The following is a 14886-nucleotide window of genomic DNA, read 5'->3' on the forward strand; positions in this document are numbered from 1 at the left end:
TTATGTTCTCTATGAATGTTCCTAAATATTTGTGGGGTGATGCAGTTCTTACCGCTGCATATCTGATCAATCAAATGTCATCTAAGGTTTTGAATTTTAAAATTCCTTTTAATCACTTCAATAAGTTTTTTCTTAATAACCGACTGTCTTCTGGTTAAATTTTTTGGGTGTACTGTTTATGTCCATACTTCTCCTCTTTCTCGAACTAAGCTTGATCCTCGAGCCACTAAATGCATTTTTGTAGGCTATGTTTCTCATAAGAAAGCTTACAAATGTTTTGATCCTTTGACCCACAAGTATTTTGAGAGTATGGATGTGTCTTTTTTGGAAAATCAACCTTTTTTTGGCCCAAATTTTCTTCAGGGGGAGATAGCTAACCTTGAAGATAATTTTTGGGATACTTTATCTCTCCCCAACATCAGTGGTCCTACCATTATGAGCTCTAGTCCTTCGATACCAAGTATGGAGAGTTCTTCTTCAGGGGAAGAAACACTACAAAATGACTCTACAAGTCAAAATCCTGAACTTCAGGTTTATACTAGAAGAAACTTGACTCAAAGAGTCCGAGATCAGACAATTGACTTATCATAGGACCAATCAAATACTCCGATGAATGATCCTGAAGATCCAGGTATTAGACACTCTACTTCTATTTCTCCTAGTTCTTCATCTCTTTCTAATCCTTTACCTGATGTCTCTGATCTTGATATTCCAATTTCCCAGAGGAAAGGTACTCGTAAATGCACCAAATATCCCATTGAAAACTATCTTTCTTATCATAGATTGTCCGATTGTCGTAAAGCCTTCACATCCAAAATAACCAACCTATTTGTTCCAAGGAATATACAGGAAGCCTTAAATGATTTGAATTGGAAATTAGCAGTGATGGAAGAATTCGATGCACTGAAACAAAATTGCACATGGGACATAGTCAAACTACCAAAAGATAAGAAGACGGTGGGATGCAAATGGGTGTTCACTGTAAAATGTAAAGCTGATGGTAGCATTGAAAGGTACAAGGTCAGATTGATTGCCAAGGGGTTCACTCAGACCTATGGCATTGATTATTAAGAAACATTTTCTTCAGTAGCTAAGATTAATTCTATTAGAATCTTGTTGTCCGTGGCAGTTAATTTTTATTAATCTCTTTATCAACTTGATGTGAAGAATGCCTTTCTCAATGGGGATCTTGAAGAATAGGTTTTTATGGACTTGCCACCTGGTTTTGAGGTGGATTTCGGGATTAACAAAGTGTGCAAGTTAAAGAAATCATTATATGGGCTTAAACAATCTCCCAGAGCATGGTTTGAACGGTTTGGAAAGGTTGTCACAAGCTATGGATTCAGTCAAAGTCAGATCATACTATGTTCTATAAACATACTGGAAGTGATAAGTTGGTTGTTTTGATAGTGTATGTTGATGATATCATTCTTACAGGTAATGTTGAGACAGGACTGAATATCTTGAAGAAAAACCTTGCTAATAATTTTCAAATCAAGAACGTGGAAACCTTAAAATATTTCCTAGGAAAGGAGTTTGCCAGATCTAAAAATGGCATTCTTGTCAATTGGAGGAAGTATATTCTTGACCTATTGAATGAGACAGGTTTACTTGATTGCAAAATAGCATAAACTTCTCTTGAGCAAAATTTAAAATTGGTTATTGCAACTGAAAAAGAAGTAAAAGAAAATGAAAAGTAATAGAGGCTTGTAGGGAGACTTATATACCTCTCTCACACATGTCCTGACATTGCTTTCACAGTTTGTGTAGTAAGTCAGTTCATGCATGCTCCCAGGTCAGTTCACTTTGAAGCAGTTTATAGAATTTTGAGATATTTGAAAGGTACTCCAGGAAAAGGTATATTATTCGTGAAGCATGACCATCTAAACATTGAGGTTTACACTGATGCTGATTGGGCAGGAAGCACGACTAATAAAAGATCTACTTCGGGGTATTGCTCTTTTGTTGGAGGAAATCTGGTTACTTGGCAAAGTAAAAAACAAAGTGTGGTAGCAAGAAGTAATGCTGAAGCAGGATTTAGGGCATTAGTCCATGGTACTTGTGAGGGCATATGGATAAGAAGACTATTGGAAGAATTGAATTTCTCTCAGACAATGCCGATACGCATCTATTGTGATAACAAGTCAGCAATTTCCATTGCCCACAATTCAGTCCTTCATGATAGGACCAAAGTTGATAAAAACTTCATAAAGGAAATTATTGATGCATGAATAATATGCATTCCTTTTCTCCCAACAACAGAGCAAATTATAGATTTGTTAACCAACGGTCTTCCAAAGTGGCAATTCAACAAGTTGATTGACAAGCTAGCTATGAATGATATCTTCAAACCAGCTTGAGGGGGAGTGTTGGTTATTTCCTTTATTGTGAAATTTTATATTGTACTTATTGTATTATATTTACTATATTTTATTCTTTCCTTATTTGTAATTATTTTATTCTTTCCTTATTTGTAATTATTTTATTATTTCCTTATTTGTAATTGGGTATTTCTTCTATTTAAGAAACCCTTTCCTCTTAAAATTAATAAGAGAAAATGATAATGGTTTTTAGCAGATTTGCATGGGTGCGAGTGGCTAGATCGTCGACTCAAACCTACCACTTTGAGGATTCGTCTGATTTGGGAGCTAGGAACTCAGTTACACAAGATGAAATTCACTCTTTTCCTGAAGCAAGGGTAAGTAGATAGATTGCTCCCTAAGGGCTGATTCTGGGGCTTGAACGATGTGGCACCACACACCTTCTTATGGCCCAAGAGGTGTTCACACATAGTAGGACTATATTGTATTGTTCATTAGAGGGATCAATGGTACTTAAGGAGTTAGATGTAACTACAGGGGCAAAACGGTAAATTGGCTTAGTTGTACTTACGAGCATCTGTGAAAGGTTATTGTACTGTTGATTGGTTATATTCAATGGAGACAGAAATATATCTGTGGTGAGAAGAGTGTAGTTGTCGGTCTTTAGTGAAATGTCTGATAGTTAACGGATGATGGATCTCGTGGCTAAAGAATTTAGTCAGCCATAGGTCCATAAGGTCCCCTTGGTAGCTCAATGGATTCAAGTTGAGAATCAGTTTTTGGATCAGTTTGAAGTGTTCAATTTGACAAGAGGGAGTTCGATTATATATGATATGATTTAACGGGTCAATTATATATGATATAGTTGATATGATGTATGAGATATATTAATTGGAGGAAAATGATATAAATATGATTTATATCTAATGGAGGAGAAAATGACTGTGGTTAATGTATTGCATATGATGTGATATTAAACCATAGGTTAATGAATATAATATGATTATATTTATTATTTAATTTTGACAATTATAGGTTAATTGTGCCAGCTTTTTTTTCCATAATCGAATGATAGTGGAAGGTTGCATTTAGTTTTTGTAACTAAAGGATAAAATAATATTTGTTTTCATTTTGCCAAAAATCAGAAATTCGCTCACAAGTAGTGTATACTTCCTATCGCATAGCAAACCGAGAGCATCCACGACAGTTCAACGTTTCTAAACTATTGTATACACGCGCGCGGTTTACTAAATGATCGCATAGGATTTGCTAAACGATCGAGCTCTTTCTAAACAATCGCGCGTCCGAGCGTCTTACTACACGATCGTATGATCGTGCCCCTTTAGCTAAACGATTGTGTACCTCTACCTAAACGATCAAGCATCATCTATATGATAGACACCCGACTTCTCCCACTTTTTTGGTCGTGGTATATGATTGTGCTTTCCTCCTTCCCTCTACCAAATCCAACAGAGCCCACATCTTCTGGATTCTCACAGCAAGGATATCGAGATTCCAAGTGGTGGTGTCTTCCCTACTGTCGTGTTCGTGAGGAGGTCATTCGTGATTAGACGATTTGGTGGACGATAGCATGGATATTCTCAGCGAGAGCGAGAGGAGCAGTCCTTGGACGAGAACGAGATTTGAGGCGAAGAAGGGTTCTTTAACTGGTATGTATTTCGTTCTCTTGTTGTTTAAAGTTTCAAAGCATGACGGTAATTTGTTTTATATTGCATGACTAGTCTGTTTGATTGTAAATGTGATAATTCTGTCACAATGAGTTTGGAACGATCTTGCTTCCGCTCAGAGGTACTCTTTGATAAGAGTTCCTTCAGACATATGGTTTAAAGGAGTGATTATATGTTGGGATTAATGTCCTAATTCTCCCGAAGTCTCGTTGTTTGTAATGATACATATTGTTTAATGAATAAAATAATTGTATTTTATTCCGGCATTTACTCATATCTAATAAACAAAACTCTATGATTATCTTATGTGAACTTAAGAATGTATATGTGATATACAAGTGGATCATGCCTTAAGTGATAACCTAAATAAGTCTGTAGTATAAGGATTAAGGTGAGATACCTAATCCTTATGACACTACGGATACGGCTCGCTTTGTAGATGTTTGCAAGTGTTGTAAACTACTACAGATGGTAAATCCTGACCATTCTGTAGAGACGTGCGAGCGGGGTGTCCTATACAAAGAGTTTATATAAGATCGGACCACGAGATGACTAGACTCTGTATATAACGTCGTTGATACTAGAGACTTACATCTCACCTAAACGACCATAAGTGACACGACCTCAATCCTGAGTATTTTGAGAACTCCTGCCTTTGAAGGCAGTCCTTTTATTAGTATGGGTGAGAGTGGCCAAATTGCCAACTCAACATGCCTACCTTTTTGGGGACTTGTCTGATCTGGGAGCTGGGAACTCAATCCACAAGATGGAATTCACTTATTTCCTAAAGTAGGGATAAGTAGAGAGATTGCTCCCTTAAGGGCTGATTCCGGGGCTTGAACATAGTGGTCACAGCTTCTCTTTGGAAGAGAGAACTCAGTCATAGTAGGACTATGACTTATGTTCATTAGGGGGATCACTGGTACTTAAGGAGTTAGATGTAACTACAAGGTCATAACGGTTATTGGCCGAGTTATACTTACGAGGGATCTGTGAAGGGTTGTCGCGCTACTGATTGGTTAAGATGAACACATAATATATCTGTGGTAAGGAGAGTTCAGCTGTAGGTCTTTAGTGGAGTGTTTGGCAGTTAACGGATGGTGGATCTCATGACTAAAGAGTTTAGTCAGTTATTCACTTACCGTTGGAGCTTCGAGCTACAGGTTCATAAGGTCTCCTTAGTAGCTCAATGGATTTAGTTGAGGATCAGTTTTTGGTGTTGATTTGAAATGGTCAAATTGACAAGAGGTAATTTGATTATATATGATATGATCGGTATGATGTATGAGATACATCTAATGGAGGATTGATGTAAATGAGTTTTACATTAAGTGCCATGGAATAGGAAAAGAACTATGGTTTATATATTTTATAAGATGAAATATTAAAACTATAAGTTATAAATATAGTATGATAAGTTGGTTATCATTTATATTTATAATAATATTAATTATTGGATAATTAATTCTTTTTCTCTAATAACCAATTGAGTGGGAGGTTATTGGTGGTTTCATGGTAACTGTGAGATTAAAAGGAAAATTGTTTTCCTAATTTTAGTAATGTTGCAAATTTGTGAGTTTCAAATTTTCTCTCTCGGAAAATAATCTCACGAAAGTTGTCAAGTAAATAGGATTTACTAAGCAACAACTTGGAGCGAACTAAACGATCGTGTAGTGTTTGTAGGCGACAGACATGCAACTAAGCGATGAGTTAAACGATCCTTAGCTTTTGTTAAACGATCGCTTCGCTTTTGCTAAACGATTGGACATTGACCTATACGATAGGTTCAGTCATCTCCCACTTGCTCAATCGTTTACACGATTATTGTTTCCTCCGTCTTCTACCTATAACCAAGTTCACACAGAGCCCACCCTCTAAATTCTCACACCGAGAATACCAAGGTAGCCTTCTTGGTAGTGTCATACTCAACTCAACACCATCGAGGTTCTGTAGAGGCCGTTCGTGTTGTGGGGTGTTCGTGACCGAGGCAATCGCTGAGTTCGAGTGCGTGGTGTTCGTGCTGTGTAGCGGTCGTGTTGGACGAGCGTTCGAGGTTGCTGTGTTCGAGCGTTCGTGATCAATGAGCGTGGAGATCAGTTTACAAATGTGTTTAGAGTTTCTCTTTAATCATTTGTAAATTCATGTTGTAATTTCTGTAATGAATGAATAACCATTTATTTCTGTTTTTCAATGTAATTTGTAATGTTCATACATGATTGTAATTTGGAATGATCTTTCAGCCACTCATGAAAATCCAAACGATCGATTTCCTTCAGTATGTTGGTATGGCCTAGTAGATAGGCTAGGAAGGAGGTACTATAGATGTAGTTTGGTTGGTTGGGTTTAGGGTTGGGTTGGACCTGGTACTTGGACTCACTGGATGGAACAATTGTTCAAACGGGAATTCAACTTCATTAAACCGGACATGGCGAGAGATGATGATGCATCTAGACTTTGTGAGACATTTGAACCCTTTGTGTTTTGGGCTTGGGCCAAGGTACATACATTTTTCAATGTGTTGTTGAAACTTATTGGTCTGGTACGGTCGTAAGCATGGGAAGCATGTGCAACCAAAGGTTTTCAGATCAACAAATTTCATTTTGTGTTTGAGGATGACTTCAGTATGTGATTTCCCTTGAAGTACAGGTGAAGGAAGTCCATTGATGAGATAGTTTCAATTAAGAATGAGTCCTATCAAAATTTCAATGGTAGTGTGGCTTGTGCTAGTAGTGTCAATCCTGTTTTGACTACATGCCTATGTTTCCTTTCAACTCGACCGTTTTGTGCAGACGTGTAGGGGCAAAAGAAACGTGAAGTTATTCCCAAAGAGTGACAAAACTGATGGATTTTGAAAAATTCCCCTCCATTATCATATTGTAGTATTTTAACAGATTTCCCAAATTGCGTTTGTACATAGCTTAGGAAATGCTTGAATGCTTCAAATGCACCACACTTCTGTTTAAGTGGGTAGATCCACATGTAGCGGTTATTGTCATCCACAAATAGTATATAGTATCGGTACCCATCTATTAAGAGAATTGGTGTTGGACCCCGTAAATCCACATGAACTAAATAAAAAATAGCAACAGCTCTTGAATTTGAATTAGAGAAGGGAAGAGCATGAGATTTTCCTAATTGACATGAGTCACAAAAAAATGGTTCCTCATTGTTTTTAACTGACATATTAGAGTCTTTAACAATAAAATTCAAAATTTTGGATGAGGGGTGACCCAAACGTTTGTGCCATACAGTTTTAGAAACAACAATATTTACATTGACTGTACTACCAGACAACAAAAATGCTGATGTATTATTTTTATGCAAAAGTTGTCGATCACCTTAAGTTCTCAGCCTTGAAATATCTACAGCTTTTACTTGAGCATTTCCCAGTTGGTAGAGTCCATCTTTAAGCATTCCTCTGAAAAGTACTTGGTTCGAAACCTTGTCCTTAACAAAGCAGTAACCATCATGAAACTCAAAATAAACAACATTATCATGGGCTAATTTAGATACACTGATTAGATTTTTAGCAATATTAGGCACACATAACACATTCTCTAGGCTCAGTTTATTTTTTCCATTAGTCAAGCACGAATTTCCTGAGTATGTGATTTGCAATTTTTCTCCATTACTATTATAACACATTTTGTACCTGAATACTCAGCTAGATTGGCAATGTTGGCATAGTCAGTTGTCACATGGTTTGTAGCACCACTATCATCGTACCAATTAAAGTCAGATATAGTCTCAGTTATTACAAACGGATTATTGTTCTGAGTGGCAAAAAAGGCTGATGGGTTGCGATTTCCAGCCATATTTAAGGTAGAGTTTGAACTTGTCTTGTTTTGATTAAGATTCACAACAAATTCCTTATTATACCAGTTGTAGCAAACTAGAGCATAGTGTCCATATTTCCCACATACCTGGCAAGTGTGTTTGTTTCCTTGCCCTCTGCCACGACCTCTCCCAGCATTGTTGTTAAATCCATGTCCTCCTCGTGGACTATTGAAGATTGATCGATTGGTATTGAACAGTTTCTAATTGCTTGGGGGTTTTGGGTCGGTTGTACTGCAACTTTGAGTTAGATTTACTATAGTTGTTTGATTGATGTTAGCAATAACTTTTTGGGAATTTTGATGCTCTAGCCTTTTTTCAAATATAAGTAGCTCAGATTGCATATCCAACCATGAGATGTCAAGTTTTCCTTAGATTACAGCAATGACAGGGTTGTATGTTTCATCTAGGCTCAGTAGTACCTGAGAAATCAGAGATCGTCTGGGAATGGGACAACCAGCTTGACCAAGGTTGTCAGTGTTAGTTTTCATAATACGCAAGTAATCTTCCATTTTAGAGTTACCTTTTCATGTTGTTTGAAAGACTTGGCAAAGAAAGTCTTCCTTTGCCCTAGATTGAACTCCAAACAGGTCCTGTATAGCACAGGTCTTTTGCATTGTTGAAACTCATTAGTTGAACAACAATTTCAGGGGTCATAGAATTGTAGAGCCAGCCAAAGAGCAATAGATCTATTGTAATTCACTATTCATATTTGGGATTCACGATTCGTGATCCTGTTGAGCTTGAAGATGAGCCTTCTTTAGCTTCGATAGTTCCTTCAGCACGTTGTCCACTTGATTCTTCAGCTGTTGACATCAGAAATTTAGGAAGGCATTAGTCTTCGCCAGAGAGGTGTCCCTTGAGTTTATAACTCTTGAGAATAGGCAGGGCTAATGTCTTCCATAGTAGGTAATTTCCTCGATCGAGCTTAATCGTGATGATTTGGTTTAGTAGCTGGTTCAGAGGTGGGTCATTGAAATTGGTGGTAGGGTTTCCGTTGAGGCAGCGTAGGCCATTTTAGGCTCTGATACCAAGTTTGGTTTTAGGGATTTTAGAAGAGAGTGGCTATTGCTCTAAATTTTTCAATGTATTGAATAGGAAATAGTACACTCCATTATATACATATTTAGGTCCTCTGTGAGGAGAAAGAAGAATATAAAAAATACAGAATAATACAATTAGAGTGGTAGAGATGGCACAAACAAATTGGATGGTGAGAATATTCCTTTGAACCACTTTTTAACAAAATGAAGCTTCTGGAATTGGACAGCATGGCAAGCTAGACTGCTGATCTGTGAATTGTGTGGCAATGGCTGATGACATGTAGATTTTGGCACCATCTTCTTTTTTCTTAACAGGAGGGACATTGTTCTACATGGCGTCAGAGACATTGATTGATAGCGTGTAAGAATCGGCAAGTGATATTTGGGCACTCAACTGCCTCGTGTTTGAAATGCTGATCGGAAACCATCTGTGGGCTGCCGCGAATAAGGCTGGGATTGTGAAACATATGATAGAGGATCACCATGGAATGCCAAAGATTCCAAAAGGGACGAGGCAAGTGGGTTTTTGAAGAATTGCTTTATTAAGAAGCTGGAGTTCAGGTTCATGGCGGAGATGCTGATGACAGTGCTGTTTATGGTGCCGGCCAAAGATCAGAAATAAGATTTTGATTTTGTGAAAGCTCCAACATTTGTGACAAAGAGGCCTAGACAGATTAAGAGGCAAAGAATAATTCCAATTAAAGCTGTGTGATTAATTAGTTAATTAATTAATTAGCGGAGATGATGAAACTAGGTTGTGAAAATTCCAATTGGTTCCACCATTGTTGGAATGTAAACATAGAGGCATACATATGTATGGTAGCAAATAATTAATAATATTACTCTTTTTTTTGTCAAGTTCATGTTAATCCAATTGTTTGTTAAAATATAATTTTAGTCAACTTACTTTGTTAAGCATTCCATTTTACATTGTGTGAATATGAGAAAATTCTAATAGATATTAATAGTTTTTTTATTAAAAAAAATCAATAAAAAAATACCCATTCAAAGTACAGTAGACCTTTATAATATTTCAACCCTAACTAATTAAACAAAAACGAATGCAGATTATTGTATGAAAGATTCTGTTATAAGGGAGTAAGAAATAGATCTCATTATTCTCCATTAAAGTATGCTTAGATTGAGGATGTTCTAATGTATTTATTAATTAAGAATGAAGCTAAAATAATTTCGTGGCGTGTATAATGTTATTTGAAAGAAAATAACCAATTTAACTTTTCCAAGTGGTTTGTTTCTCAGGCTAATTGATAAAAATAATTCATAGATGAAAGGCTTGGGTTTGAGTAAATGGTGACAAATTTTGCATTTGTATGTTGAAATTATTAAACTAATCAAAAGTAGAGTAACTATGTGTTTTTTTAAAGAGGAATATACTTATATACATCTCAGACGGCATAAATGTAAAAAGATAGTACAAGTGCAACTAGCATCTATGAGTTGCACACATGATATTAAATTTTCACCGAGATACCTTTTCACATTTTCATGAGTTTGATATCGACATGAAAAATAAATCGATATTAGAAATAGTAGAAAAATCCACAAAATGTAATAATTAAGTAATAAAATATCACTAATAAAAATATAATATAAATAATAGATATGTTAACTTGTTTAAAAATTATAAAATATTTATTAATTAATTTAAATTTATTTTTTGAACTTTTTTTATCATTCTTTTTTAAATATCCGTTGAAATTAAAATTAGAACTTTGATATTTCCGTCGTGATCGATAATTTAAATTGGTTGCACAAATATAATTAAATGCGGTTACAACCAAATATTTTTCCTTTTCAAAACAATATTATATGTTATTACCAAATGGGTGGGGGAGAATATGCATATATCAACACTAATTTTATTAAAGAGTATTATGAATTTTTAAGGAAGGAAATTGGAGTAAAAATGGGTAAAGAATATTACTGTTGGAAGTGAAATGAAATTCATGTATTTGCCAAGTATGGGATGGTAGTTCTGAATTGATAGTGAGTGAAGTTTTTTCTTTCCGGTTTCCCGTTGTCAATAATAAATTTTTATTTCAATAATAATATTGGAAATATATAGAAAAACCGTATATTTTTAGTTAACACATTTTTAGGTTTTTCCATAAATCTGGGTGGCTGTGTTAATCAATGGGCCCCTCTCGTTAAAAAGTAAATTAATTGGAAAAAAATGGAATTAATATCTTAATCTATCGAATTAATTTATTGGATTCATGATAATGTCACATCTTTTCACATCTTCCATATAGATTCCTTTCTGATCATAATATATAAAGTCCCAATCAATCAGGTCTATTACATTGTGATAATTTTTTTTTATTATAACACAAAAAGAGATTTTCTTTAATCTCTTGATATATGTTTGATTTCACATAAAATACTTGTAATATCACAACAAATTTTTCTAATATAAGTATTTCAACGAGTTAGAACATTAGACATTCGTGCATTTCTATGATGTTTGAATCTCTACCGTTACATTGTTGGATTAAAAAAAACGAAATTGACTACAATTTTAAGAAGATGAAATTATGATTGGATTTCAATTCTGCTCTTGAAAGGCATTTTTCATTTTGATGAGATGAAAAACTACAAGTGATCAATATCATCAAAATATAAGCATTCTTCAGGAATGATTCTTAGCTACAAAACCAAAATTTTTATTATTAATTACAAAAAGGGTGTTTTTTCTGCTCAAAGTGGAAGCGATGAACTGCCAAAGACTTCACATTTCTTTGAACAAGTTTGGTAAAAAGTTCTGTGCCTTGCAAGCATTGGCTGTTAGTTTTTTTTCTTTTACTTTCCTTTTTTTGAAAAAAAGTTGAAGATACCAAAGAGATGGCACACAATTGAAGCTGAGCTGAACAGTGTTTGAATTTGATGGCCTCAAGCATGAGTTGCAGTGTAAGAGGAGGCTGCAGCTGCATGGTTAGACCACACAGAGACTCTCCAAAATGGTCGTTGCTTGCGTTTCGGTTGGTGACCGACCAACTCCGACTCCGATCGACGTAACATTTCCCACATCACCTTCACATCTTCGTATCCACAGGTTTCTACATCATCATGAAGCTTCAGAAGTCCAGCTCCTATAAGCAGAACAAATCACAAAATTGCTTTAGCATAGCTTTCTAAAGAGCAGTCTTCGTGTGGATGAAAAAAATAGTACACTTCATGTAATAAGAAATCCCTAGGGACACCCACATAACAGATTCAGAATTTCATGGGCCCAGCCCACCAAAAGGAACATGATGACTGACCTAACTACTCCATTCCACTTGAGTTTTTTTCTCTCTACTTATATAATAAGAAGAGTCGATAATATAGCAACCATGGCCAAACTATTTGCAGATAAAGCACAATACAAAAAAAATTGTAAATATAACAAAATTTAGATCCATCTCTCAGAATTCATCAGTAATAGACCATATCGCTAATAGGAGTCTATCACTGACAGAAGTTTATCCGTGATAAAGTCTATCACTAATGAATTTTGCTATATTTGCAATTCTTAAAAAATTTTACTATACACTTAATTATTAGTCCTAAAATGCTACACAACACAATTACCCTAATAAATATTATACACAAATATTGGGATGTGAATACAGAAGAAGGTAGAGGAAATTTGTGGTGCTAGTCAAATTGTCAATAAAAGTGACCTGGATAGAACTAATAAGAATAATAAAAGTCTAGAGACGGCCAGGGCAGGCCACGCCTCTTGGCCTTCTATTTATAATAGTAATACAAGGCAAAAACAAATCAAATTGGGTCACCACTAGTCGAAAAGTAAAGGGCACTAGTGGCCATCGTTAGTCTTAAGTGGGATTATGACTATGAAGAATCACAAAAGGACAATCAAAGCTGTTATATAGAAAAACTTTTAATCCTAAAAGTGGGCTCTAATCCTTCACTCTGTCTTCAATTGCAATGCCAGTGGGGGCCTTTTTATGCATCATCAAATGGAGATAAATATCTTAGTTGAAAAACAAAATAATACTCCTAGTAAGTTTAAACTAGAATTCTTAAACAGAAAGGATTTGATGTCTCTATATTTAGCGATAATTTTGGGAAATTCGAATCACTTGGGAGAAATTGGAGTACATGGATGTGGGTTTCTTGTGATTTTTTCTACCAAATTATTGTACTGGAGAGGTTGAATAATCACATGGCCATTTATTGCCTTCTAGAATCACCTCTCTCTCTTTCTCTCTCTTTCTCTCTCTTTCTTTCTCTATCATAGTAGTTGAGAATTGAGATTTAGTGTCTAATAAACATTGCATACAGATCAAGGTGTTATATAACATATTCAAAGTCGGTTAAAAGCATTAAAAAAAGAAAAGACTAAGAAATTTGTATTAGAAACCCAGGTGGATGTGGATCCTCTCATATTTTTCAAATTTCTTTCACTATTTTCTCTCATGGCGAATCAAGGACGAGAATCTTTTCCCTGAAATCACATATCATGATCTTATGCAGGAAATAAACTGTAGATGATGTTACATACAAATTCTTCTTCTAATTGCAGCACACAGTTCAGAAACAAAAAAAAAAGGAAATCAGAAACCAGAGAAAACTAACGGAAACAGAAATATAGCAGTTCCATCAATCAGAAGCAACTCATTTAGTCGAGATCATCACATTCGAGAAAATTAAGCCATAATCAAACTCCGATTTGGAAGGGGAGGAAAACTTCGAAGGAAAAGCCGAAGAGGAAGAGTAATAAGAGACTAACCACTTTTCCGAGCCCTAACTCGAGCGGAAACAGCAAGCCAAACTCGTCGAACGGGGAAAATCATCTTATGCCAAAGCTCCATAAACCGATGCTTAACTTTGGTGTTACTCCGGCTCCGCCTCTTCTTTTTCCTCCAGTACCAAAAACCACCGCCTCTGCCGCCGCCGAGTCGAACGGCTATGGTGCGTAATCCGGCCAGACCTGAGAATCTGGTTCCACTGTGGGTTGGTCCACAGCAATTCGGTTTACGAAATTGAAGAGAGAAACAGAGAAACAGAGAGAAATAAAAGAGAAGATTTAAATAAAAGAAAAAGAAAGAATTTGGAGAGGAAAAGAAATGAAAAGGGGAAGCGCCAATTATAGGTAACCAAAAGGACAGTGGTTTTTATATCTGAAAATGAGGCCACCGACACGTGACCGGTTGCTTCCCTACGTAATATATATACCATTGCCCCCACTATGACTTTGCAACTTCCTTTTATATATTTATAAATGGCTATAATATTATATAAAAAAATGCTCCCCAACATTATATTTTATGTCAAAAATATCTTCTCAACTTTCAAAGGTTTTAAAAATATTCTTAAACTTTTAAAAAGAGTTAAAAAATATTTTTGTCATTAATTCTGAATGAAAATCGTTAAACGTTAATTTAAAATTAAAAAAATTAAAAAAGACTCCTATCATTAAAATAGTGACCAATTTGTTTGAAATTTTCTTAAGGTCGAAAAATCCAATTTTAAAACAATTATATAGATATATCCTCATTTTCTTCATATAGATACCTACATTTTTCTCTTAATTTTTCAATTATTAGCTTACATCAATTTTGTCAACAACCAAAATTTTAAGTTAAAACATAAAATTCCACAGAGTCTCACAAAATTTTAAAATCAAATCTTCCCTTAAAACATATCAAAATGATAAATAATCAAACAGAAAAATCTATTTGGATATTAACGCACACTCGTGACGTACAACTTTGTTAAAATATTTAAGTCTTAAAATTTCTTGGTGCTTCTTTTATTCTCTTTCTTCTTATTATAGTTCATATAACCGAAGTGTGCAATTTTATTTATTTACTTATTTTAGATAAATAAATGTCAAATAATTAACAAAAATGGGAATAAGAGAGTATTGAAGAAGGGATGGAAGAAAAAAGATGGAAAATAGAGAAGCAAGAAGGTATTAATGACTTTTGTTCATATAATAATAAGAATATTTTTTATTTTTTTTTAAATTCA

The 14886-nt window shown here is 35.0% G+C and overlaps 1 protein-coding gene across 1 annotated transcript; it reads right to left on the reverse strand.

The window, feature by feature from the left end:
• Positions 1–11549: 11549 nt before the first annotated feature.
• Positions 11550–14098, reverse strand: LOC120087349 (uncharacterized). The gene is made up of 2 exons (XM_039044339.2): positions 13643–14098; positions 11550–11996 (listed from the first exon to the last, which is right to left on the reverse strand). Exons 1-2 carry the CDS (start codon positions 13722–13724, stop codon positions 11797–11799), a joined length of 282 nt encoding a protein of 93 aa, XP_038900267.1. The 5' UTR covers positions 13725–14098; the 3' UTR covers positions 11550–11796.
• Positions 14099–14886: the final 788 nt, after the last annotated feature.

The sequence above is a fragment of the Benincasa hispida genome, chromosome 9, assembly GCF_027475165.1.
Source record: "Benincasa hispida cultivar pf3 chromosome 9, pf3_genome.v1.1, whole genome shotgun sequence".
NCBI classification, from domain to species: domain Eukaryota; kingdom Viridiplantae; phylum Streptophyta; class Magnoliopsida; order Cucurbitales; family Cucurbitaceae; genus Benincasa; species Benincasa hispida.

Excerpts from the sequence above, each read along its gene's own strand:
- LOC120087349 (XM_039044339.2), bottom strand. The coding sequence starts at position 13,724 with ATGGAGCTTTGGCATAAGATGATTTTCCCCGTTCGACGAGTTTGGCTT. Across the intron at positions 11,997-13,642 it reads AGTTAGGGCTCGGAAAAGTG|GAGCTGGACTTCTGAAGCTT; the intron begins GTTAGTCTCTTA and ends TTCTGCTTATAG.